This window comes from Patagioenas fasciata, chromosome 32 (assembly GCF_037038585.1).
Source record: "Patagioenas fasciata isolate bPatFas1 chromosome 32, bPatFas1.hap1, whole genome shotgun sequence".
Lineage (NCBI taxonomy): Eukaryota > Metazoa > Chordata > Aves > Columbiformes > Columbidae > Patagioenas > Patagioenas fasciata.
In genome coordinates, this window is record NC_092551.1 from 2986169 (window position 1) to 3012086 (window position 25918).

Consider the following 25918-nt stretch of genomic DNA (forward strand, 5'->3'; position numbering starts at 1 on the left):
TAATTTTTCGCCTTAATTTTTCCCCTTAATTTTCCCTTCTTCCCTTTAATTCCCCTTTCCCCATTAATTATTTGACCTCATTAAACCTCCACCCAGACACACAAAAAAGCTCAAAAAACCACAATTCAGAAAAATTGCATTTTTGTTTTTTTTTTTTTTTTTTAATTATTCCAGGTCAATTTCCCCAAATCCACCCAAAAATAACACAGAAATAAACCAAAATATCAACTACGGAGCAAAAACCAACCAGAAAACTGCAAAATATACAAAACCCCCCCAAAATTGGGGCCTTTTAGGCCTATTGGGCCTATCGGGGCCTTTTAGGCCTAATGGGGCCTATTGGGGCCTCTTGGGCCTATTGGGACCTTTGAGCCCCCCCCATAAAAAAACCCCAAAATCTGAAAATCCAGCTAAAAAACTTTACAAAAATCCTTAAAGATTAATCAAAATCTATAAAAAATAATAAGCAAAATAGATAATTAATGCTAATTAAACCTTTGCAGGGCGCGAAATCCTTGTCCGAAGCCTCAGCGCCTTTATTTTTAAGCAAAAAAAGCCCAAAAAAGGCCAATTTCAGCTGAGGGGAGGGCAAACAAACCCAACCCAATAATATATATATATATGTACATATATATATATGTAATTAATGATTATTTTGGGGTCGCAACTATAAAGAAATCAAGGTGCTGCTTAAGCCCCCAAAATTGTCACAACACGGCCGAAAAATTGACATTTTTGGGCATAAAATCAAATAATTAAAGCGAATTAAAGCAGTTTTGGGTCCATCGAACGCCCCACTGAAAATTCCACCTTGAATTTTCGTGGTTAAATAGTTAAAAATCGCCGATTTTAATGAATTTAACGGGTCTCTCCCCGCAGGAAAGGGGAGGCCGTTCGTTCGGGTTGATTATTGCGTCTAATTGATTAATTAGTGATTTAATTAACGAAGGGGGTTAGGCCGAGGGGTTTTAGGCGTCCGCCGGAGCTTTATTCTTCTTTTTCAGGAGCTTTTTCAGGTCGGGTGACATAAAATAGGGTTTTTCGGCCGAACCGTCGTTGCGCTCCAAATCTTCCACTGCAAAGAGAAACCCCCGCGGCGTTTTTGGGGGGAAAAGCACACGTTTTGGTGCCCGAAAGCCCCAACAAGGCAATTAAACTAAAAATTAAACCCAAATTAAACGAACCCACAAAGCAGAGGCTTTAGAAAGGGAGATAAAGGCCCCAGGATGGGTTTAAAAGGGGCCTATTGGGGGCTTTTGGGTTCTTTTTGGGCCTATTGGGGCCTTTTTGGGGCCATTTTGGGGCCTTTGGGGACCTTTTGGACCTTTTGGGGGCCTTTTTGGGAGCTTTTGGGGCCCTCTGGGCCTATTTGACCCTATTGGGACCTTTTGGGTCCTTTGGGCCTATTGGGACCTTTTGGGGACCTTTTGGGGCCTTTGGGGCCTATTTGAGCCTATTGGGGCCTATTGGGACCTTTTTAGGCCTATTGGGGCCTTTTTGGGACCTTTTTAGGCCTATTGGGGCCTTTTTGGGACCTTTTTGGGGCTATTGGGGCCTTTTTGGGGACCTTTTGGGGGCCTTTGGGGACCTTTTGGACCTTTTGGGGGCCTTTTTGGGAGCTTTTGGGGCCCTCTGGGCCTATTTGACCCTATTGGGACCTTTTGGGTCCTTTGGGCCTATTGGGACCTTTTTGGGACCTTTTGGGCCTATTTGAGCCTATTGGGACCTTTTTAGGCCTATTGGGGCCTTTTTGGGACCTTTTGGGGCCTTTTTGGGACCTTTTGGGGCCTTTTTGGGCATATTTGACCCTATTGGGACCTTTTGGGTCCTTTGGGGCCTATTGGGACCTTTTGGGACCTTTTTAGGCCTATTGGGGCCTATTTGGGGCCTTTTTGGGCCTTTTGGGGCCCTTTGGGACCTTTTGGGCTTATTTGGGCCTATTGGGCCTTTTTGGGACCTTTTGGGGCCCTCTGGGCCTATTGGGGCATATTGGGACCTTTTTGGGGACCTTTTTGGGGCCTTTGGGGACCTTTTGGGGCCCTTTGGGCCAATTTGACCCTATTGGGACCTTTTTGGGACCTTTTGGGGCTATTTGAGGCCTTTTCGGGGCCTTTTGGGCCTATTTGAGCCTATTGGGGCCTATTGGGACCTTTTGGGACCTTTTTAGGCCTATTGGGGCCTATTTGGGGCCCTTTTGGGGCTATTGGGGCCTATTTTGGGCCTTTTTGGGACCTTTTGAGCCTATTGGGGCCTATTGGGACCTTTTTGGGGGCCTTTTTGGGCCTTTTGGGGCCTATTGGGCTTATTTGGGCCTTTTTGGGGCCTTTTGGGCCTATTTGAGCCTATTGGGGCCTTTTGGGGGCCTTTTTGGGGCCTATTGGGGCCTTTTTGAGGCCTTTTGGGGCCTTTTGAGGCCCAGGCCGAGCAGAACTCAAAACTATTAAAAGCAGATAAACTATTTTAACCAATAATCCAATATTTTAACCAGTGAGTTAAAATATTTTAACCCCGCGAGTCAAAAATGTGGAGTTTTAACCCTCCACAAGCCACTTTTTTCCCCAGTTTCCCTAAATCATCAGAAAAGGAGATTTATGAGCGAGAATCAGACTTAAAAGGCGAAATAGCTGCGATTTCACCCCGAAAAAAGAGGTTTTATGCACACAAAAGTGGGGGTTGCATAGAAAGAGTGGGGGAGGGGAGGAGGGAAGCGTCTCCTGGTGTTTTGTGGGGTAGAAACGCGTGGTTTTGGGGCATTTTGGGTGCAAAATGGACTCGTTTTGGCCTAAACCACCGTCCTGCGATGCAAAACGTCCCCCATGAGCACAATTGTGGTGGGGGGTGATGAACCCCCCCCCGGTTTGGCGCCGGAATCGCCCGGCACCGCCATCGCCCTCGAGGCGGCGCCCCGGGCTCGTTGTCTCGTTAAGATGGTGTTAATTTTGAGGTGAAAAAGGCGGTTTTGGGGCCCCTCGGGGGGCGCGATGTGTGGTCGTTAGCCGTGGCTACCGGCGGGTTTGGGGGGCTCGGGGTGGCCCCGGAGGAGGATGTCGCGGAGCGCGGGGGACATGAAGTATGGCCGCTCGGGGGATCCGTCGTTGCGCTCCAGGTCTTCGCCTTTTTGGGGGGGTTTTGGGGGGTTTTTGGGGTGTGAAACCCCCCCGGGAGGAGGCGGAGAGGGTGAGAAATGGTGGAGAGGATGTGGAGGGGAAGGTGGGGGGTGTGGGGAGAACAAGGGGAATGGGGGGCAAGGGGAAATGAAGGGGAACAAGAAGAGGAAATGAAGGGGAACAAGAAGAGGAAATGAAGGGGAACAAGAAGAGGAAATGAAGGGGGATAAAGGGAAGAAATAAAGGGGGGAAAAAGGAGAAATAAAGGGGAAATAAAGGGGGAAAAGGGGAAGGAGTAAAGGGGGAAAAGGGGAAATAAAGGGGGAAAAAGGAAGAAATAAATGGGGGAAAAGGGGAAATAAAGGGGGAAAAAGGAAGAAATAAAGGGGGAAAAAGGAGAAATAAAGGGGAAATAAAGGGGGAAAGGGGAAGGAGTAAAGGGGGAAAAGGGGAAATAAAGGGGGAAAAAAGGAAGAAATAAACGGGGGAAAAGGGGAAATAAAGGGGAAAAAAAGGAAGAAATAAAGGGGGAGAAAGGAGAAATAAAGGGGAAATAAAGGAGGAAAAGGGGAAGGAGTAAAGGGGGAAAAGGGGAAATAAAGGGGGAAAAAAGGAAGAAATAAATGGGGGAAAAGGGGAAATAAAGGGGGAAAAAAGGAAGAAATAAACGGGGGGAAAGGGGAAATAAAGGGGAAAAAAGGAAGAAATAAAGGGGGAGAAAGGAGAAATAAAGGGGAAATAAAGGGGGAAAAGGGGAAGGAGTAAAGGGGGAAAAAGGGAAGGAGTAAAGGGGGAAAAAGAGAGGGGAAATGAAGGGGGGAAAAGGGAAGGAGTAAAGGGGGAAAAAGAGGGGAAATGAAGGGGGGAAAAGGGAGGGGAAATGAAGGGGGAAAAAGGGAGGGGAAATGAAGGGGGGAAAAGGGAGGGGAAATGAAGGGGAAAAGGGAGGAAAAGAAGGGGGAAAAGGGGAAAAGGGGGGAAAAAGGGAGGAAACGGAGGGGGAAAAGGGGAAAAAGGGAGGGGAAAGGGGGAGGAAATGGAGGGGGAGAAGGGGAGGAAATGGAGGGGGAAAAGGGGAGGAAACAGAGGGGGAAAAGGGGAGAAATAAAGGGAAAAAAGAGAGGAAAACTGAAGTTAGTCGCAGTCAAGATCCACCAAGCCCAAAGCACCAAGCCCAAGGGCGCCATTTTGATCCAAAGCACCAAGCCCAAGGGGGAAGAAGAAGGCAGGAAAGAGGGGGAAAAAGTGGGAGCAAAGCGCACGGAATTCGAAGCGAACCCCCAAATCCGGACCAATCTGGGGTGCGGGGAGCGACTTACAGAAGCAGAGGAACAGCGTGTCCACGCACATGCCGTAGACGCTGAGGAAGCCGTGGGCGATGAGGTAGGAGCCCACGATCACCGTCTGGAAGAGAAACGCCATTGTGAGGGAGTTGGATTGGGTAGGAAGGACCTCGGGATCATGGAGTCCAACCACAACCCAACCCCGGCGCTAAAATGGCCCCCAGAAGCTCCTCTGTTCACCCTCCAGGGCTGGCGAGGGGATCCCTGAGGAGATTCAGGCGCCATTTTGATCCCTGAGGGGATTCAGGTGCCATTTTGATCCCTGAGGGGATTCAGGCGCCATTTTGAGCCCTGAGGTGATTTTGGTGCCATTTTGTTTTGAGGTGATTTTGGCGCCATTTTGTTTCGAGGTGATTTTGGTGCCATATTGACCCCTGAGGTGATTTTGGGGCCATGTTGATCCCTGAGGTGATTCTGAGGCCATTTTGTTTTGAGGTGATTTTGGTGCCATTTTGTTTTGAGGTGATTTTGGTGCCATTTTGAGCCCTGAGGTGATTTTGGGGCCATTTTGTTTTGAGGTGATTTTGGTGCCATTTTGAGCCCTGAGGTGATTTTGGGGCCATTTTGTTTTGAGGTGATTTTGGTGCCATTTTGAGCCCTGAGGTGATTTTGGGGCCATTTTGTTTTGAGGTGATTTTGGTGCCATTTTGAGCCCTGAGGTGATTTTGGGGCCGTTTTGTTTTGAGGTGATTTTGGGGCCATTTTGAGCCCTGAGGTGATTTTGGGGCCATTTTGTTTTGAGGTGATTTTGGTGCCATTTTGACCCTGAGGTGATTCTGGCGCCATTTTGTTTTGAGGTGATTTTTGGGGCCATGTTGATTCCTGAGTTGAGTTTGGTGCCATTTTGAACCCAGAGGTGATTTTGGGGCCATTTTGAGCCTTCAGGTGATTCTGTCTCCCCCACTTTGAGCCCTGAGGTGATTTCGTTTCCCCCATTTTGAGCCCTGAGGTGATCTTGGCACCGCCATTTTGAGCTCTCCGATGCAGGGCCCAAAACCACCCCCAATATTTGCAGTTTGGCCTCTCCGGTGCCCACCCCATGAGGAAATAACTCTGCGGCCACACCACAACCTGGCTCCTTGTCAAAGGCGGGGAGGAGGAAACTGCTGAATCCCAAATTCCCGGGGGGTGAAACAAACAGGGCAGGACTGTTCACAACAGCCCAATTTGGGACAAAACACCCTCAGCGAGGCCGGTGGACGGAGGCCAACGTGGGAAGGGCGAGACGCCTCTTCATGGCGGCCGAAACAAAGGGCTCATTTCAACATGGAAGGAGAACACCCCTTCAACAAAAAGGCCCTTGAGAAGCAGCGAGCGGAGGGGGCGGTTTTTGTGGTGTTTGTGCTATAAATCTCTTCCCGCCGCTTCTAAATCGACCCGAAGACGAGGAGGCCGCTCACCAGGATGGGGATCCAGTAGTAATTGAGGGATGGTGCCGTGTCCTGGACCAGCTTGATGCGGTTGGTGAAGAAGAAGAAGGCGAGGACGCCTGGAAAAGCAAAAAGGGTGGAAATCGCTGTGAAATCGGATCATTAAATCGAGAATTTTGGTTGGAAGAGAGCATCGAGTTGGGTTAAGGGGGATGAGATGTAAAATGGGCCAGAAAGGAGCAGTTTAGTGGGAAGAGCGAAGCAAAATGGAGGTTGCAAGAGACCCTCAAGTTGGGTTAAGGGGGGTGAGGTGTAAAATGGGTCAGAAAGGAGCAGTTTAATGAGAAGAGTGAAGCAAAATGGAGGTTGGAAGAGACCCTCAAGTTGGGTTAAGGGGGATGAGATGTAAAATGGGCCAGAAAGGAGCAGTTTAATGAGAAGAGTGAAGCAAAATGGAGGTTGGAAGAGACCCTCAAGTTGGGTTAAGGGGGGTGAGGTGTAAAATGGACCAGAAAGGAGCAGTTGAATGGGAAGAGCAAACAAAGATGGAGGTTGGAAGAGACCCTCAAGTTGGGTTAAGGGGGATGAGGTGTAAAATGGGTCAGAAAGGAGCAGTTTAATGAGAAGAGTGAAGCAAAATGGAGGTTGGAAGAGACTCTCAAGTTGGGTTAAGGGGGGTGAGGTGTAAAATGGACCAGAAAGGAGCAGTTTAGTGGGAAGAGTGAAGCAAAATGGAGGTTGGAAGAGACCCTCAAGTTGGGTTAAGGGGGGTGAGGTGTAAAATGGGCCAGAAAGGAGCAGTTTAATGGGAAGAGTGAAGCAAAATGGAGGTTGGAAGAGACTCTCAAGTTGGGTTAAGGGGGGTGAGGTGTAAAATGGGCCAGAAAGGAGCAGTTGAATGGGAAGAGCAAACAAAGATGGAGGTTGGAAGAGACCCTCAAGTTGGGTTAAGGGGGGTGAGGTGTAAAATGGACCAGAAAGGAGCAGCTGAATGGGAAGAGCAAACAAACATGGAGGTTGGGAGAGACCCTCAAGTTGGGTTAAGGGGGGTGAGGTGTAAAATGGGTCAGAAAGGAGCAGTTTAGTGGGAAGAGTGAAGCAAAATGGAGGTTGGAAGAGACCCTCAAGTTGGGTTAAGGGGGGTGAGGTGTAAAATGGGCCGGAAAGGAGCAGTTTAGTGGGAAGAGCAAAGAAAAATGGAGGTTGGAAGAGACTCTCAAGTTGGGTTAAGGGGGATGAGATGTAAAATGGGCCAGAAAGGAGCAGTTTAATGAGAAGAGTGAAGCAAAATGGAGGTTGGAAGAGACCCTCAAGTTGGGTTAAGGGGGGTGAGGTGTAAAATGGGCCAGAAAGGAGCAGTTTAATGAGAAGAGTGAAGCAAAATGGAGGTTGGAAGAGACCCTCAGGTTGGGTTAAGGGGGGTGAGGTGTAAAATGGGCCAGAAAGGAGCAGTTTAGTGGGAAGAGCGAAGAAAAGTGGAGGTTTTAGGAAAGCGGAAGCAGCTACACGAACCGGACACACCGAGGAGAATCTTCCGGTCACTGGCACTTACCGACGCCCCCCACGATGAGGAGTTTCCCCAGGAAGAAGAGGAAATCGGTGACTTTATCCAACACGGCCACCCTGGAATGAAGAGAAAGATGAGCAGCCCACCCCAGTTCACAGAATCCCAGAATGGACTGGGCTGGAAAAGCCCTCAGAGATCATCCAGTCCAACCCTTGGTCCAACTCCAGCCCGTTCACCAGATCATGGCACTAAGCGCCATGTCCAATCTCAGCTTAAAACCCTCCAGGGCCAGTGAGTCCAGCACCTCCCTGGGCAGCCATTCCAATGCCCGACCACTCTCTCTGCAAAGCATTGCTTCCTAATCTCCAGCCTTAGTTTAAGTTTAAGCCCCCTTGTCCTATTGCTGACTGCCTGGGAGAAGAGCCCAATCCCCACCTGGCTCTAACTCCCCTTCAGGTGGTTCTAGAGAGTGCTGAGCTCAGCTCTAAGCCTCCTCTTCTCCAGCCTAAACAAGCCCAGCTCCCCCAGCCTCTCCCCATAGGTTCAAGTCCCTTCCCCAGTCTTGTTGCTCTTCTCTGGACCCGCTCCAGCACCTCAATCCTGACCTGAGGGGCCCAGAACTGAGCACAACACTCCAGGTGTGGCCTCCCCAATGCAGAGCACAGGGGAAGCACCACTGCCCTTGTCCTGCCGACTACGCCGTTTTGGATCCAGGACAGGACCCCATTGGCCTTCTTGGCCACACTGTTGGCCCATGTTGAGCTTCCTGGCCATTAGTCCCCATTCAGAAAGAAGTAGCCGATGTGCCCATGCATCCCAAAACAACACACCGGGAGAGCCCAAAACCAAAATGGCCGCTCGAGGGGTTGGAAGTGACCGAATGGCGGCTCCTCACCGGATGATGTTCCTCATCAGCAGCGAGAAGGCGTTCCTGGCCGAGGTGCAGAAGTTGGTGCCGTAGACGGCGATCTGGGGCAGGGGAGAGAGAAATGGGGCGGCGCTGAATTCAGCGCTAACGAGAGGGTGTAATTAAGCCCGTCTTTGGGTAAAACATGGATGAATTATCGCCCTGGAAGGGTTTACTCGTCCGGCGTTGAGCAGAACCCCATACTGGGTTGTCTCCGGGTCAAGTCCAACGTCAAGACTTGGCAGCAAAACGGCTGGGAAACGCTAAAAAGCTTCATTTTGTGGCGAGAAACGGTTCTCAACAGCCCCCCAAAAAACGTGGGGACCCCCCCGTGGCTCACCATGATGTACGCGTTCCTGTTGAGGAACTTGATGAACTTCTCCAGGCACCAGAAGCAGCACTTGAGGCAGCTCAGCAGGAACTTGGCCAGTTTGTTGTTGGCGGCTGGTGGGACAACATGGGGACAACAGAGATGACCAAGATGGCACCCGTCCCCCCAATACACCCCTGGGGGTCAGTGTTGCTGCAGACAGAGGGATGAGCGCCATGTTTCTCATGGTACCTTTTAACCTGTGGTCCAGATACTCCAGAATGACCCTGATGACCTGGATGATGGCGAGGATCAAGGAGCCGAAGGCCAGCGAGCCCGTGTGGTACCTGCGCAATTCGGGCGGGAAAGACCTCAGGATCATGGAGTCCAACCGCAACCCAACCCCGGCGCTAAAATGGCCCCCAGAAGCTCCTCTGTTCACCCCCCAGGGCTGGAGAGGGGAGCCCTGAGGGGATTCTGGCGCCATTTTGAGCCCTGAGGGGATTCTGGCGCCATTTTGATCCCTGAGGTGATTTTGGCGCCATTTTGAGCCCTGAGGTGATTCTGCTGCCCCTGGGGCCACCATTTTGTTTTTGAGGTGATTTTGGGGCCATTTTGAGCCCTGAGGTGACTCTGGCGCCATTTTGAGCCCTGAGGTGATTTTGGAGCCATTTTGGGCCTGGATGTGATGCTGGCGCCATTTTGAGCCCTGAGGTGATTTTGGGGCCATTTTGGGCCTGGAGGTGATTCTGGCGCCATTTTGAGCCGAGGGGATTCAGGCGCCATTTGGATCCCTGAGGTGATTCTGGCACCATTTTGAGCCCTGAGGTGATTTGGGTGCCATTTTGATCCCTGAGGGGATTCTGCCGCCATTTGGGGCCCTGAGGTGATTTTGGGGCCATTTTGAGCCCTGAGGTGATTTTGGAGCCATTTTGGGCCTGGAGGTGATTCTGGCGCCATTTTGAGCCCTGAGGTGATTTTGGGGCCATTTTGGGCCTGGAGGTGATTCTGGCGCCATTTGGATCCCTGAGGTGATTTGGGCACCATTTTGAGCCCTGAGGTGATTTTGGGGCCATTTTGAGCCCTGAGGTGATTCTGGCGCCATTTTGGGCCCTGAGGTGATTTTGGGGCCATTTTGAGCCCTGAGGCGATTCTGGCGCCATTTTGAGCCCTGAGCTGAGGACCCCAAAACCACCCCCAGGATTCACAGATTTTCCTCCCCAGTGCCCAGTTCAGGTCACTACCCCATCCCACTGGCCACACTGGTGGTAACACAAGCCAGGACACTGGTGGCCTCTTGGCCGGCTCCCGTTCAACACCCCCATGTCCTCCGGCGCGGGCCGTACCGCAGCGCGCGGCCGAAGGCGGAGAAGAGCGGGAAGGCCGGCACGTCGTCGGGTTTCTTGAAGGCCCAGTAGTAGGAGGCGAAGGCTCCGGCCAACGTGACCTGGCCCAGCGCGATGACGAAGTTGGCCAACCAGAAGAACATGAAGAGGTTGAAGAACTGGAGGGCGATGATGTACTTGTGGTACGCCGTCTCGCCCCCATAGAAGGCGAAGAGGCACTGGGCGTCGGGGCACAACTTGGTGATGTTGGTGGTGTTGAAGGTCTAGAGAGAAACGGGAGATGGAGACGGGCACCAAAATGAACCGACGGCGTCTTTGGCTCAACCCAAATCAACCGTGACTTGCAGAAGACGCCATCATGATTCATTTTTCACTTTGCCAAGCTTGAACAAGCCAGGCTTTGTGCCCAGAACTTGAAGAAGAATAACACCATGATGGAAACGAGCTCGGAAAGGCAGAATTCACCTGGAAGAGCTCGCACTGGAATGTTTATCATGTAATAAACCACCTTATCTTGGACCAAGTGAAGCATTTGGATGCGTTTCCTGACGTCCTCACCTCCGGATCGCAGGTCTGCCCGGAAAACTGGCACGCGGACTCGTTAAACACTTTATAAATGGCCTCGTTGGAGGTGGAGAGGAAGCTGCGGAACAATGGTTAAGGAGACTTTGCGACCCCAGATCCGAATCCTCAGCGTTCCTCATTCGTTTTCCTCCTGCTCTTGGTTTTTCTAGGCTGGGTTTTATGTGAAGTTAAACCCAGGGAGATTTAAGCTGGTGTTTTTGTGAATGGATGTGTGGCTAAATCTGTGAGGTGTCGGTGCCCAGGGGGACCTTTGGTGTCTGAGCAGCTTCCCCTCCTGGGAGGAAAGGGGTGGGGAGGAGGAGGAAGTGGAAGAGGAAGGTGGAGGAAGAAAGGGAAGAAGAGGAGGAGGAAGAAAAGGAAGGAAAGGAAGACGAAGAAAAGGAAGAGTAGGAAGAAAAGGAAAAGGAGAAAGAAGAGGAGGAAGTGGAGGAAGAGAAAGAAGAGGAAGAAAAGGAAGAAGAAGAGGAGGAAGAAAAGGAGGAAGAGGAGGAAGAAAAGGAAGGGGAAGAGGAAGAAAAGGAGGAGGAAGAGGAAGAAAAGGAGGAGGAAGAGGAAGAAAAGGAGGAGGAAGAGGAGGAAGAGGAGGAAGGAAAGGAAGAGGAGGAAGGAAAGGAAGAGGAGGAAGGAAAGGAAGAGGAGGAAGGAAAGGAAGAGGAGGAAGGAAAGGAAGAGGAGGAAGGAGAGGAAGGAGAGGAAGAGGAGGAAGAAGAGGAAGGAGAGAAAGAGGAGGAAGAAAAGGAAGAGAAAGAGGAGGAAGAAAAGGAAGAGAAAGAGGAGGAAGAAGAGGAAGAGAAAGAGGAGGAAGAAGAGGAAGAAAAGGAAGAGAAAGAAGAAGAGGAGGAAGAACAGGTAGAGAAGGAAGAAGAGGAAGAACAGGGAGAGGAAGAGAGGAGGAAGAAAAGGAAGAGGAGGAGAAGAGGAAGAAAAGGAAGAGGAGGACGAAAAGGATACACAGCCGTGCAGGCCCAGTAGGCGATGCAGAGACACAGCAAGAAGAAGGTGCACAACGGGTAGAGCAGCGACATCATGATGTGACCAACAGCCCTGCGGGAACATGGTCAGAAAGCCATTAAAACCCCCACCGCGCTGGCGGGACCTCGGTGGCTCAAGGTCCCCGAGTCCCTCCCGGTGCTGCGGTGACAATGGGGGACACCACGGTGACAACGGGGGATGCCACGGTGCCAACCAGGGCCACCACGGACCTGCTGGCCTCCTTGATGAGCGCGATGGCGATGAGGATCCTCTTGCGGAGGAAGATGAGCAGCAGGACGATCAGCACCTCCACGATGCACAGGATGATCACTGCAGAGGAGGAGGAGCTCTGGGCCTTGTTGGTGACAAGAGCCACCTCTATTGTCCCCAACATGGCCCCCAACGCTCCTCAGGGGACGTCCAGCACCATGGAGAAGCAGCATGGTTGGGATGCTCAATCCCTCCCCAAGCAAAACTCTTTGCCAATGACCACAAGACGAACCAGAAGACCACAAGATGACCCAGAAGACCCCAAAATGTCCCCCGAAGATGGCGGACACTCACTGAAGGCCAACCAGGTCTGGCGTAGGTGCAGGTAGACGCGCAGGTCGGTCTGGAAGCCCAGGTCGGTCAGGGACACGTCGGAACCGGCCTCCCCTTTGAGTTTGGCGTATTCCAGGTAACAATGGAAGATCCCTGCGGCGAACGGCACAAAACGGCCACGTTAGCGCCGAGAAGCCAACAGCGCCACCTCGGCGAGGATCCATCGATGTCTGCGCGTGGACCTTTTTAGCGCAAAGCGCGCTTAAAATCAGGATAAAACCACATGGAGGAGGCTCCCGAGCGCTCACCGTAGCCCAGCACCAAGATGACCATGACGATCATCACCCAGACCATGATCCCGGCCAAGAAGCGGAGCAGGACGATGAAGATCAAACTGCCCACCATGGCGATGGCGAGGCCTCTGCGGGAGGAAGGCGGAGAGGCGTCACAACCCAACCTTCCCACCCCTCCGCGCTCCGTCCGCCATCTTGAGCCATAAAAATGGCCTGAAGAATGGGAATTATCCACGGGGAAAACGCCCTCTGTTCGATTCGAGTGGGAATTATGGATACGGGTGAACTTTGCCGTAGGTTCGGGCTCCGTAACGCGGCGCCGCTCACATGATTATCCAGTACCAGGAAACCGTGAAGTCTTCAAAGATCTTCATGGCCAGTTGTCTGGCTTCCAGGACCACGTTGGCTTGTCTGCGAGACAAAAACCATAAAGATGCGCAAAATGACACAAATATGGCGCTTGGTGAAGAATTTGTTGCAAAGATGGGGGATTTCAAGGCTTTTCCGTGATGTAAATTGTGGGGTGGAAGCGCCAGCGGAGGAGAGGGGAGGAGAACAAGGGAGTGAACCCAAACTGCCTCAAAATGGCGGCAACAAAATCACCTCAAGGGTCAAAATGGCGCTGGAATCGCCTCAGGGCTCAAAATGGTGCCGGAATCACCTTAGGGATCAATCTGGTGCCATTTGGAGCCCTGAGGTGATTCTGGTGCCATTTTGAGCCCTGAGGTGATTTTGGTGCCATTTTGAGCCCTGAAGTGACTCTGGCGCCATTTTGGGCCCTGAGGTGACTCTGGCGCCATTTTGGGCCCTGGGGTGATTCTGGCACCGTTTTGGTCCCTGAGGTGATTCCGACGCCATTTTGATCCCTGAGGTGATTTTGGTGCCATTTTGAACCCTGAGGTGATTCAGGCGCCATTTTGATCCCTGAGGTGATTCTGGCGCCATTTTGATCCCTGAGGTGATTCTGGCACCATTTTGAGCCCTGAGGTGATTTTGGTGCCATTTTGATCCCTGAGGTGATTCTGGCGCCATTTTGGGCCCTGAGGTGATTCTGGTGCCATTTTGAGCCCTGAGGTGATTCTGGCGCCATTTTGATCCCTGAGGTGATTCTGGTGCCATTTTGATCCCTGAGGTGATTCTGGCGCCATTTTGGGCCCTGAGGTGATTTGGGCGCCATTTTGAGCCCTGAGGTGATTCTGGCGCCATTTTGATCCCTGAGGTGATTCTGGTGCCATTTTGATCCCTGAGGTGATTCTGGCACCATTTTGGGCCCTGAGGTGATTTGGGCGCCATTTTGAGCCCTGAGGTGATTCTGGCGCCATTTTGATCCCTGAGGTGATTTTGGGGCCATTTTGAGCCCTGAGGTGATTTTGGTGCCATTTTGGTCCCTGAGGTGATTCTGGCGCCATTTTGAGCCCTGAGGTGATTCCGGCGCCATTTTGAGCCCTGGGGTGACTCTGGCGCCATTTTGATCCCTGAGGTGTCCCCCGCTGCTCCCAGCCCGGTGTCACCAGCCCCGGGTGACGCGGGGACTCACTTGGCGCCCTCGAGCAGGTCGGTGACGTTGCGGCGCTGCCCCTGCCCGTCGTCGTACGTGGTCTCGTTGCCCACCATGATGACGCCGCCGGAGGCGTGGATGGCCGGGAAGCACCGACGGACAACTGGATGGGGACAGAAATGGCGTGGGGGACAGAACCCGCTCCCCGGAGCCATCAACCTGCACCCCAAAACCCCCGAACCCCGAAACCCCAACGGGGAGGTTCCAGCCCTCCAAAACATCCCCATGTCCAGCACATGAAGCGGCTGCAGGGGGTGTTTTGGGGTGCTCAGAGCAGCCCAGGTTGGGGACACATCTATTTTGGGGGTGTTTTGGGGTGCTCAGAGCAACCCCGTGCCAGGAACACCTCTATTTTGGGGGTGTCTTTTTGGGGTGCTCAGAGCAACCCAATGGCAATGACACATCTATATTGGGGTGCATTTTGGGGTGCTCAGAGCAGCCCCATGCTGAGGACACCTCTATTTTGGGGGTGCACTTTGGGGGTGCATTTTGGGGTACCCAGAGCAGCCCCATGATGAGGACACCTCTATTTTGGGGGTGCACTTTGGGGGTGCACTTTAGGGTGCTCAGAGCAACCCAATGGCAATAACACCTCTATTTTGGGGGTGCATTTTGGGGTGCTCAGAGGAGCCCCATGCTGGGGTCACATCTATTCTAGGGGTGCATTTTGGGGTGCTCAGAGCAACCCCATGGCAATGACACCTCCATTTTGGGGTGCACTTTGGGGGTGCATTTTGGGGTACCCAGAGCAACCCCATGGTAGGGACCCATGTATTTTGGGGTGCACTTTGGGGGTGCATTTTGGGGTGCTCAGAGCAACCCCATGCTGGGGTCACATCTGTTCTAGGGGTGCATTTTGGGGTGCTCAGAGCAACCCCATGGCAATGACATCTCTATTTTGGGGGTGCACTTAGGGGGGTGCATTTTGGGGGTGCTCAGAGAAGCCCCATGGCAATGACACCTCTATTTTGGGGTGCACTTTGGGGGTGCATTTTGGGGTACCCAGAGCAACCCCATGGTAGGGACCCATGTATTTTGGGGTGCACTTTGGGGGTGCATTTTGGGGTGCTCAGAGCAACCCCATGCTGGGGTCACATCTGTTCTAGGGGTGCATTTTGGGGTGCTCAGAGCAACCCCATGGCAATGACATCTCTATTTTGGGGGTGCACTTAGGGGGGTGCATTTTGGGGGTGCTCAGAGAAGCCCCATGGCAATGACACCACTATTTTGGGGTGCACTTTGGGGGTGCATTTTGGGGTGCACATAGCAACCCCATGGCAATGACACCTCCATTTTGGGGTGCACTTTTGGGGTGCATTTTAGGGTGCTCAGAGCAACCCAATGGCAATAACACCTCCATTTTGGGGTGCACTTTGGGGTGCTCAGAGCAACCCCATGGCAATGACACCTCTATTTTGGGGTGCACTTTGGGGGTGCATTTTGGGGTACCCAGAGCAACCCCCTGGCAGGGACCCATGTATTTTGGGGTGCACTTTGGGGGTGCATTTTGGGGGTGCTCAGAGCAGCCCCATGGCAATGACACCTCTATTTTGGGGGTGCATTTTGGGGTGCTCAGAGCAGCCCCATGGCAATGACACCTCTATTTTGGGGGTGCATTTTGGGCTGCTCAGAGCAGCCCCATGCTGGGGTCACATCTACTTTGGGGTGCACTTTGGGGTGCATTTTGGGGTACCCAGAGCAACCCCATGCTGGGGTCACATCTATTCTGGGGGTGCATTTTGGGGTGCTCAGAGCAACCCCATGGCAATGCCACCTCTATTTTGGGGTGCACTTTGGGGTACCCAGAGCAGCCCCATGCTGAGGACTCCTCCATTTTGGGGGTGCACTTTGGGGTACTCAGCACAACCCCATGGCAATACCACCCCCCCCCAATTACATCTCCACCCCTCCCCGCATTAATTACCCCCCATATTAATTAATTACCCCCCTCATTAATTAATTACCCCCCTCTAACGACCTCGTCCCCGCACATACGTGGGGTGCTGGGGATGATCATGGCCGGGCACTCCCTGTCCCTCAGCACCTCAATGGCCGCCTGCATGGGGACAAACCATCACTTTCCCGCCATTTTGGGCCAAACCGCCACCCCGGTTGGGGGGACATCGGTGTCACCGCGATGTCACCGACCCCCCTCCCCACCTTCTGTGTGTTGTTGAAGCCGGGGATGCAGAATTGGCGATAATAATCCATATCTCCGGAGGTTTGAGACACCAATGCGCCCAGGTAGGTCATGTAGCGGTTGGGACATTGGTTGACGCAGATCTGGGTGGAGGGGACAAGGACATAAAGAGGGGGGGGTTGGGGACACTGAAAGCACCCCAATGGTGGCTCTGACCCCCCCAAAAAATAAGGGGGTACCTGTGTGGTCGGGCACTGCAATTGCAGCAGCACCATTGGGCTGGCGCACTTGACGATGTCGAAGTAGAAGAGGAAGGGTTTGTTCCTGGGCAAAAATGGCACCGAAATACGTCGGGGACGTTGGGGACGATGTTGGGGACGTCGTTTGGGATGTTGTTTGGGACATTGGGGATGTTCTTGGGGACACTGGGGATGTTGGGGATGTTGTTTGGGACATTGGGGATGTTCTTGGGGACATTGGGGACACTGGGGATGTTGGGGATGTTGTTTGGGACATTGGGGACATTGGGGATGTTGGGGATGTTTGGGACATTTGGGATGTTCTTGGGGACATTGGGGATGTTGGGGATGTTGTTGGGGACATTGGGGATGTTGTTTGGGACATTGGGGATGTTGTTTGGGACATTGGGGATGTTGGGGACATTGGGGATGTTGGGGATGTTGTTTGGGACATTGGGGATGTTCTTGGGGACATTGGGGATGTTTGGGACATTGCTGGGGACATTGGGGATGTTCTCGGGGACACTGGGGATGTTGGGGACATTGGGGATGTTGTTTGGGACATTGGGGATGTTCTTGGGGACATTGGGGATGTTGTTTGGGACATTGGGGATGTTCTTGGGGACACTGGGGATGTTGGGGATGTTGTTTGGGACATTGGGGATGTTCTTGGGGACATTGGGGACACTGGGGATGTTGGGGATGTTGTTTGGGACATTGGGGACATTGGGGATGTTGGGGATGTTTGGGACATTGGGGATGTTCTTGGGGACATTGGGGATGTTGGGGATGTTGTTGGGGACATTGGGGATGTTCTTGGGGACATTGGGGATGTTGTTTGGGACATTGGGGATGTTGGGGACATTGGGGATGTTGGGGATGTTGTTTGGGACATTGGGGATGTTCTTGGGGACATTGGGGATGTTGTTTGGGACATTGGGGATGTTGGGGACATTGGGCATGTTGGGGATGTTGTTTGGGACATTGGGGATGTTCTTGGGGACATTGGGGATGTTGGGGATGTTGTTTGGGACATTGGGGATGTTCTTGGGGACATTGGGGATGTTGGGGATGTTCTTGGGGACATTGGGGATGTTCTTGGGGACATTGGGGACACTGGGGATGTTGGGGATGTTGTTTGGGACATTGGGGACACTGGGGATGTTGGGGATGTTGTTGGGGACATTCGGGATGTTCTTGGGGACATTGGGGACACTGGGGATGTTGGGGATGTTGTTTGGGACATTGGGGACATTGGGGATGTTGGGGATGTTGTTGGGGATGTTGGGGACATTGGGGATGTTGGGGATGTTGTTTGGGACATTGGGGATGTTGGGGACATTGGTTGGGGATGTTGTTTGGGACACTGTTGGGGACATTGGGGATGTTGGGCACGTTGTTAGGGATGTTGGGGACATTTGGGATGTTTGGGACACTGGGGACATTGGGGATGTTGTTTGGGACGTTGGGGACATTGTTTGGGACACTGGGGACATTTGGGATGTTGTTTGGGACACTGGGGACATTGGGGATGTTGGGGACATTGGGGATGTTTGGGATGTTGTTTGGGACACTGTTGGGGACATTCAGGATGTTGTTGGGGACATTGTTTGGACATTGCTGGGGACGTTGTTGGGGACATTGGGGACGTTGGGGATGTTGTTTGGGACATCGGGGATGTTGTTGGGGACATTGGGGATGTTGGGGACACTGTTGGGGACGTTGTTGGGGACATTGGGACGTTGTTGGGGACATTGGGACGTTGTTGGGGATGTTGGAGACTTTGTTGGGGACATTGTTGGGGATGTTGAGGACGTTGTTTGAACACTGGGGACATTGGAGACATTGTTTTGGGCTTTGGGGACATTGGGGATGTTGTTTAGGACATTGGGGATGTGGTTTGGGACATTGTTTGGGACATTGGGGACACTGTTTGGGACATTGGGGATGTTGTTGGGGACACTGGGGATGTTGTTTGGGACATTTGGGACATTAGGGACGTTGTTTGGGACATTGGGGATGTTGTTTGGGACATTGGGGACATTGGGGATGTTGTTTGGGACACTGGGGACATTGAGGGCATTGTTGGGGACATTGGGGATGTTGGGGACATTGGGGATGTTGATGGGGACATTGTTTGGGACGTTGGGGACGTTGGGGACATTGTCGGGGACGTTGTTTGGGACACTGGGGACATTGGGGATGTTGTTTGGGACACTGCTGGGGACATTCTGGGTATTGTTGGGGACATTCTGGTTATTGTTGGGGACATTGGGGATGTTGTTTGGGACGCTGGGGACATTGAGGGCATTGTTGGGGACATTGGGGATGTTGTTTGGGACACTGGGGACATTTGGGTTGTTGTTGGGGACATTGGGGATGTTGTAGATGTTGTTTGGGACACTGTGGACGTTGGGGACGTTGTTGGGGACATTGGGACATTAGGGATGTTGTTGGGGCCATTAGGGACATTGGGCACGTTGTTTGGGACGCTGGGGACATTGGGGATGTTGTTTGGGACGCTGGGGACATTGGGGATGTTGTTTGGGACACTGCTGGGGACATTCTGGGTATTGTTGGGGACATTGGGGGTGTTGTTTGGGTCATTGGGGATGTTGTTGGGGACATTGGGGATGTTGTTGGGGATATTGGGGATGTTGTTTGGGTCATTGGGGCCGTTGTTTGGGACACTGGGGACGTTGGGGACGTTGTTGGGGACACGGGGACACCCCCCCACCCCCACCCCCCCCACGTACTGGTTTGGGGTCCCCTGCTGCCCGCAGAACTGCCCGTGGCTGTCGGTCGGGTACAGAACCTTGCGGGGGTCCCCGTGCGTCCAGGCTGCGCGACAGGGGCTGGTACCCGAACACCCCAAAACCCTGACCCCCCCAAACCCTGGACCCCCAAAACCCCTGACCCCCGAAGCCCTGACCCCCTGAACCCTTGAGCCCCCCCGAACCCCTGACCCCAGAACCCCTGACCCCCAAAACCCCTGACCCCCAAACCCCTGACCCCAGAACCCCTGACCCCAGAACCCCTGAGCCCCCCAAACTCCTGACCCCAGAACCCCTGAGCCCCCCAAACCCTTGAGCCCAGAACCCCTGACCCCCCAAAACCCCTGACCCCCAAACCCCTGACTCCACAAACCCCTGACCCCAAAACCCCTGACCCCAAAACCCCTGACCCCAAAACCCCTGAGCCCCCCAAAACCCGACCCCAAAACCCCTGATCCCCCCAAACCCCCCAAACCCCTGAGCCCCCCAAACCCTTGACCCCAGAACCCCTGACCCCCCAAAACCCCTGACCCCCAAATCCCTGATACCAGAACCCCTGACCCCAGAACCCCTGACCCCCCAAACCCCTGAGCCCCCCAAAACCCGACCCCAAAACCCCTGATCCCCCCAAACCCCCCAAACCCCTGAGCCCCCCAAACCCCTGACCCCCCCAAACCCCTGACCCCCCAAAACCCCTGACCCCAGAACCCCTGAGCCCCTCGAACCCCTGAGCCCCCCAAACCCCTGACCCCAGAACCCCTGACCCCCAAACCCCTGACCCCAAACCCACACCCCTGGCCCCAAAACCCCTGACCCCCCAAAACCCCACACCCCCAAAACCCCTGAACCCACACCCCGACCCCCCAAAACCCCTGAGCCCACACCCCTGACCCCAAAGCCCCTCATCCCCAAAACCCACACTCCCTGATCCCCAAAACCCCTGAGCCCCCTGACCCCCCACCCCCTGACCCCCCTCCACAAACCCACACTCCCTGATCCCCAAAACCCCTGAGCCCCCTCCCCACGCCCCCTTACCCCAAAACCCACACCCCTGACCCCAAAGCCCCTCATCCCCATACCCCCAAGCCCAAACGCCTGATCCCAAAACCCCTGAGCCCCCTCCCCAAACCCACACCCTTGACCCCAAAACCTCTGGCCCCCAAACTCCTGACCCCAAAACCCACACTCCCTGAGCCCCCTCCCCAAACCCCCTGATCCCCAAACCCCCTGATCCCCCTCCTCACACCCCCAATCCCCCCTCCCCAAACCTCTTTATCCCCCTCCCCAAACCCCTCATCCCCCTCCCCACCCCCTTTCCCCCCACGGGGACACCCCCGTCCCCACCCACACGTGTCACCCCCATCAGGTGGTTCTACCGGCACCCACATTTCCCCTCTTGCCCCATATGTACCCAGGACCCCCCCCATACGTACCCACGACCCCCCCCATACGTACCCACGACCCCCCCCATACGTACCCACGACCCCCACCACGACATAGCCCACGATGGCCACCAGCAGCAGGACACAGCAAATGATGTCGGTGCAGCCCCTGCGGGGGGGACAGGGGACATGGGGGATGTGGGGGATGTTGGGGACATGGGGGATGTTGGGGACATGGGGGATGTGGGGGATGTTGGGGACATGCGGGATGTGGGGGATGTTGGGGACATGGGGGACATGAGGGATGTTGGGGACATGGGGATGTTGGGGACATGGGGGACATTGGGGATGTTGGGGACATGAGGGATGTTGGGGACATGGGGGATGTGGGGGATGTTGGGGACATGGGGGACATGGGGGATGTGGGGGATGTTGGGGACATGGGGGATGTTGGGGACATGGGGACATGGGGAATGTTGGGGACATGGGGGATGTTGGGGACATGGGGGATGTTGGGGACATGGGGACATGGGGAATGTTGGGGACATGGGGGATGTTGGGGACATGGGGGATATGGGGGATGTTGGGGACATGGGGGATGTTGGGGACATGGGGGACATGGGGGATGTTGGGGACATGGGGGACATGAGGATGTTGGGGACATGTGGGATATGGGGGATGTTGGGGACATGGGGGACATGAGGGATGTTGAGGACATGGGGGATGTTGGGGACATGGGGGACATGAGGATGTTGGGGACATGGGGGATGTTGGGGACATGGGGGACATGTGGAATGTTGGGGACATTTGGGACATGGGGGATGTTGGGGACATGGGGGACATGGGGATGTTGGGGACATGGGGGATATGGGGGATGTTGGGGACATGGGGGACATGGGGATGTTGGGGACATGAGGGATGTTGGGGACATGAGGGATGTTGGGGACATGGGGGACATGAGGGATGTTGGGGACATGGGGGACATGAGGATGTTGGGGACATGTGGGATATGGGGGATGTTGGGGACATGGGGGATGTTGGGGACATGAGGGATGTTGGGGACATGGGGGATGTTGGGGACATGGGGGACATGTGGAATGTTGGGGACATTTGGGACATGGGGGATGTTGGGGACATGGGGGATATGGGGGATGTTGGGGACATGGGGGACATGAGGGATGCTGGGGACATGAGGGATGTTGGGGACATGGGGGACGTTGGGGACATGGGGGACATGGGGATGTTGGGGACATTGGGGACATGGGGAATGTTGGGGACATTTGGGACATGGGAATGTTGGGGACATGGGGGACATTGGGGATGTTGGGGACATTGAGGTCATGGGAGATGCTGGGGACGTTGGGGACATTGGGATGTGGGGGAAATGGAGATATTGGGGACATTGGGATGCTGGGGACATGGGGATGTTGGGGACATTGAGGTCATGGGGGATGCTGGGGATGTTGGGGACATTGGGATGTGGGGGACATGGGGATGTTGGGGACATGGGGGACATTGGGGGATGTTGGGGACATGGGGATGTTGGGTATGTTGGGGACATGGGGGACATTGGGGAATGTTGGGGACACTGGGGACATTTGGGATGTGGGGTACATGGGGGACATAGGGGAATGTTGGGGACATTGGGATGTTGGGACATGGGGAATGTTTGGGGTATGGGGACATTGGGGGGACATTTGTGCCGTTGTTGGGGACATTGGGGCTGTTGGGGCCATTGGGGCCATTGTTGGGGACATTGGGGACATTGTGGCTGTTGTTGGGGACAAGGGCTCCGCTCACCTGTTGTAAATGGGTCCCCTGAAAGTCGGGTCGTATTTTTGGGGTGTCCCTGCGGAGGCGGAAAAATACAAACCAATCATAATTCGGGGGGCGGGGAGGAAGGGGGGTTTGGGGTCCTGGGGGGTTTGGGGTCCCCGTGGGGTTTTGGGGTCCCCAGGGGGTTTAGGTCCCCAGAGGTTTGGGGTCCCTGTGGGGTCTTGAGGTCCCATGGGGTTTTGGGATCCCAGGGGTTTTGGGGTCCCTGGGGTGGGGTCCCAAGGGGCGTTGGGGTCCTGGGGGGGTCTTGGGGTCCCTGGGGTGGGGTCCCAAGGGGTGTTGGGGTCCCAGGGAGTTTTGGGGTCCCAGGGGTTTTAGGGTCCCCACGTGGTCTTGGGGTCCCCAGGGGGTTTGGGGTCCCCAGGGGTTTGGGGTCCCTGTGGGATCTTGAGGTCCCATGGGGTTTTGGGGTCTCGGGGGTTTTTGGGGTCCTAGTGATTTGGGGTCCCCGGGGGCTTTGTGGTCACTGGGGGTGTTTGGGGTCCCCATGGGCAGTTGCTTCCCCAGGGGGTTTTTGGGGTCCTCGGGGGTTTTGGGGTTCCTGGGGGGGTTTTGGGGTCCTGAGGGTTTTTGGGGTCCCTGAGGGGTTTTGGGATTCCAGGGGGTTTTGGGGGTCCCCAGGAGTTTTGGGGTTCCAGGGGGTGTTTGGGGTCCCCAGAGGTTTGGGGTCCCTGTGGGGTCTTGAGGTCCCATGGGGTTTTGGGGTCCTGGGGGATTTTGGGGTCCCCAGGGGGTTTTGGGTCCCAGTGGGGTCTTGAGGTCCCATGGGGTTTTGGGGTCCTCGGGGGTTTTGAGGTCACTGGAGGGGTTTGGGGTCCTGGGGGGTCTTGGAGCAACCCCATGGCAATGACACCTTTATTTTGGGGGTGCACTTATGGGGTGCATTTTGGGGTGCTCAGAGCAACCCCATAGCAATGCCACCTCTATTTTGGGGGTGCATTTTGGGGGTGCTCAGAGCAGCCCCACGCTGGGGTCACCTCTATTTTGGGGTGCACTTTGGGGGCTCCCCCATACTGATGCTTGGGGGTCACATTCCCTCCCGGGTACCTTTGTGGGCACTCCACACCATTCCCACGACCCCGCACCCCAAACCCCTCCCACAGGGGGGGTCATTTCAGGCTGGGGGGGTCACAATGACCCCCCCCGAGGGCCCCCCCCCCCCAAAGGGCCCCCCCAAACAACCCGCGGCGGCGGGAACCAGTTTGTCCCAGTCGCTCCCATTAAAACCGCGGGCGCCAGCGACGCCGTCCCGCTGGTTCAACCGGTGCCAAACGAGGGCGGCCCCCCCCCCAGCACCAAACCCCACCCCCCCGCCCCCCAGCACCAACCCCCCCCCCCACTTTTCCTTTTGTTTCGCCTTCCCCCCCCCCCCCCCATTTCCCGTTTGTTTTGAGGTTTCTTTTGCTGCTTTATCTACTGCACTTGAACTTCCTGGTGCCGGGGGGGGGCTCCCCCATTTCCCCCCCCACCCTGTGCCCCCCCACCTCGGGTACCCCCCTCCCACCCCGGGTGTCCCCCCCCCCCCATCGGACCAAACTATCCCCACTCCCCCCCCACCCCGGACCAAACTATCCCCGCTCCCCCCCGCCCCAAATGGTTCCCCCCACCCCGGACCGACCCATTTCCACTCCCCCCCCCCCATATCCACTCCCCCCCCCCCCAACCAACCCCCCCCCCCCCCATCTTACCGTGCTTCCCGTAGTAATTCTCCCGCTGCCCCCCCATCCCGGTGAGCGCTCCGCTTCCCCCCCCCACTTTACGTCCCGTAACAAACCACGGGGACAACCCCGCCCCCCCCCCCTCAGGCCCCGCCCCCGGGGTGTTCCCACGCCCCGCCCCCCCCCGTTAAACACCCCAATAATCCCCCCCCCCGCGTTGCTAAAGACGCAACCGCTTTAAACCCCCGCTTTTCTGCACAAGCACCGAATGGCGCTGGTAGTGGGGGGGGGTTTAGGGGACAGGGGGGGGTTTAACGGGGCGGGGGGGGGGACATGCGACAAGTGGCAGGAGGTGGCGGTTCCCAGCACTCCCGGCCCCACCCTGGGTGATATTTAAGGCAATAAAATGAAATAAGAGGCCGGGAATAGCGCGGGGGGGGTCGAGGGTCGAGGCCGAGCGCTCATAGGCTGCCGGTGATGTCAGGGAACAAAAAGGGGGGGGGGACACATTGGGCGGACCCCCCCCCCCCCAACCGGGAAACGGGGGGGACACGGTGTGACCCCCCCCACCCCCACCGTGGGAAACGGGGGGGATGCGGTGTCACCCATGGGTGGGGGGAGCTGGTGAGCGATGGGTCCCATGGGGATGGGGACAGGGGGTGGGTTCTGTGTCCCCCCCCCCCACCTTGCTCTGTCCCCTCCCGAGTTTTGGGGACACAAAGACCCCCCCGCCCCCCCGATACAAGTGAAGCCCCCAACCCTGTGGGATTCCCCCCAGGTCTGCTCAGGGGTCCCCAAAATTGAGGTCCCCAAACCCTGGGGGTCCCCAAACCTTGGGGGTCCCCGAGCCCAGTGGTTGCAAAACTTGGGGGGTCCCCAAGGCTGGGGGACCCCAAAATCTGGGGTCCCCAAACCCTACGGTCGCTAAGTGCCGGGATGTCACCTAACCCTGGGGGTCCCCAAAACCTGAGGGTCCCCAAACCCTGAGGGTCCCCAAGTCTGGGGTGTCCCCAAACCCTGGGGCGTCCCCGAACCCTGGGGTCCCCAAACCCTGGGGGTCCCCAAACCTGGGTGTCCCCAAACTCTGGGGGTTCCCAAGCTCTGGGTGTCCCCAAGCTCTGGGGCGTCCCCGAACCCTGGGGTCTCCAAACCCTGGAGGTCCCCAAGCCTGGGGTGTCCTCGAACCCTGGGGGTCCCCAAGCCCTGGGAGTCCCCAAGCCCTGGGTGTCCCCAAACCCTGGGGGTCCCCAAGCTCTGGGGGTCCCCAAACCCTGGGGGTCCCCAAGTCTGGGGTGTCCCCAAACCTTGGGGGTCCCCAAACCTGGGGTCCCCTCAAACTCTGGGTGTCCCCAAGCCCTGGGGGTCCCCAAACCCTGGAGGTCCCCAAGTCTAGGGCGTCCCCCAAGCCTGGGGGGTCCCCAAACCCTGGGGGTCCCCGAACCCTGGGGCGTCCCCAAGCCTGGGGTCCCCAAGCCCGGTGTCCCCAAGCCCTGAGGGTTCCCAAACCCTGGAGGTCCCCAAACCCTGGGTGTCCCCAAACCCTGGGGTGTCCCCAAGCCCTGAGGGTCCCCAAACCCTGGGGATCCCAAGCCTGGGGTGTCCCCAAATCCTGGATGTCCCCAAGCCAGGGGTGTCCCCAAACCCTGGAGTCCCCAAGCCTGGTGGCTCCCAAACCAGGGGGTCTCCCAGCACCGCCCCACCGGGACCCCCAATCCACCGGGGGACCCCGAGCAGGGTTGGGGTCGGTGGCTCGGAGACCCCCGGAGTCCCGGCCGCGGGGAGCCCCGGGGAAGCGGAGGGTGCCCGCCCCGGTACCGTAAGCGCCGTCCGGGTCCCTCCTGCCCGCGGCTCGGTGCTCCATGGCGGGGCGGAGGCTCCGGATGCTCCGGGATGCTCCGGATCCTCCGGGATGCTCCGGGCCGCTCCGGGCGGCGCCTCCCGCCGCCGGTTCCCGCGGGGGCTGCGGCTGTGGGCGGGGCGAAGGCTCCGGGACCGCCCACCGGGACCGCCCCTGGGCGTGGTCTGGGCGTTCACTCCGCCCCGAGGCC

At 55.8% G+C, this 25918-nt stretch overlaps 1 protein-coding gene across 6 annotated transcripts; it reads right to left on the reverse strand.

Moving 5' to 3' along the window:
- Nucleotides 1–130: 130 nt before the first annotated feature.
- On the reverse strand, nt 131–25853 carry SLC44A2 (solute carrier family 44 member 2 (CTL2 blood group)). Of its 6 annotated transcripts, none has more exons than XR_011736129.1 (23): nt 25686–25853; nt 22177–22225; nt 20472–20545; nt 18977–19061; nt 16221–16305; nt 16002–16124; nt 15837–15897; nt 13821–13944; nt 12611–12694; nt 12299–12411; nt 12012–12143; nt 11678–11777; nt 11427–11519; nt 10449–10533; nt 9891–10153; nt 8797–8891; nt 8575–8678; nt 8223–8296; nt 7373–7443; nt 5851–5939; nt 4427–4511; nt 2211–3114; nt 131–2179 (listed from the first exon to the last, which is right to left on the reverse strand). XR_011736129.1 is itself a non-coding variant. In XM_071800735.1 (22 exons), exons 1-22 carry the CDS (start codon nt 25729–25731, stop codon nt 969–971), a joined length of 2142 nt encoding a protein of 713 aa, XP_071656836.1. In that variant the 5' UTR covers nt 25732–25853; the 3' UTR covers nt 131–968. The 6 variants fall into 6 exon arrangements, 4 of the variants coding, with proteins under 4 accessions (XP_071656836.1, XP_071656835.1, XP_065715265.2 ...); XR_011736128.1 differs by having other exon boundaries at nt 131–1473; nt 1505–3114; XM_071800735.1 differs by lacking the exon at nt 2211–3114 and having other exon boundaries at nt 131–1075.
- Between the last annotated feature and the right edge of the window lie 65 nt (nt 25854–25918).

What these genes read in the sequence shown, in the direction of transcription:
- SLC44A2 (XM_071800734.1), bottom strand. Translation starts at nt 25,731, where the DNA reads ATGGAGCACCGAGCCGCGGGCAGGAGGGACCCGGACGGCGCTTACG. An exon ending in AGGGGACCCATTTACAACAG is followed by an intron (nt 20,546 to 22,176) that starts GTGAGCGGAGCC and finishes TCCCCCCCGCAG; the next exon opens with GGGCTGCACCGACATCATTT. An exon ending in GACCTGCTCGAGGGCGCCAA is followed by an intron (nt 12,695 to 13,820) that starts GTGAGTCCCCGC and finishes TTTGTCTCGCAG; the next exon opens with ACAAGCCAACGTGGTCCTGG.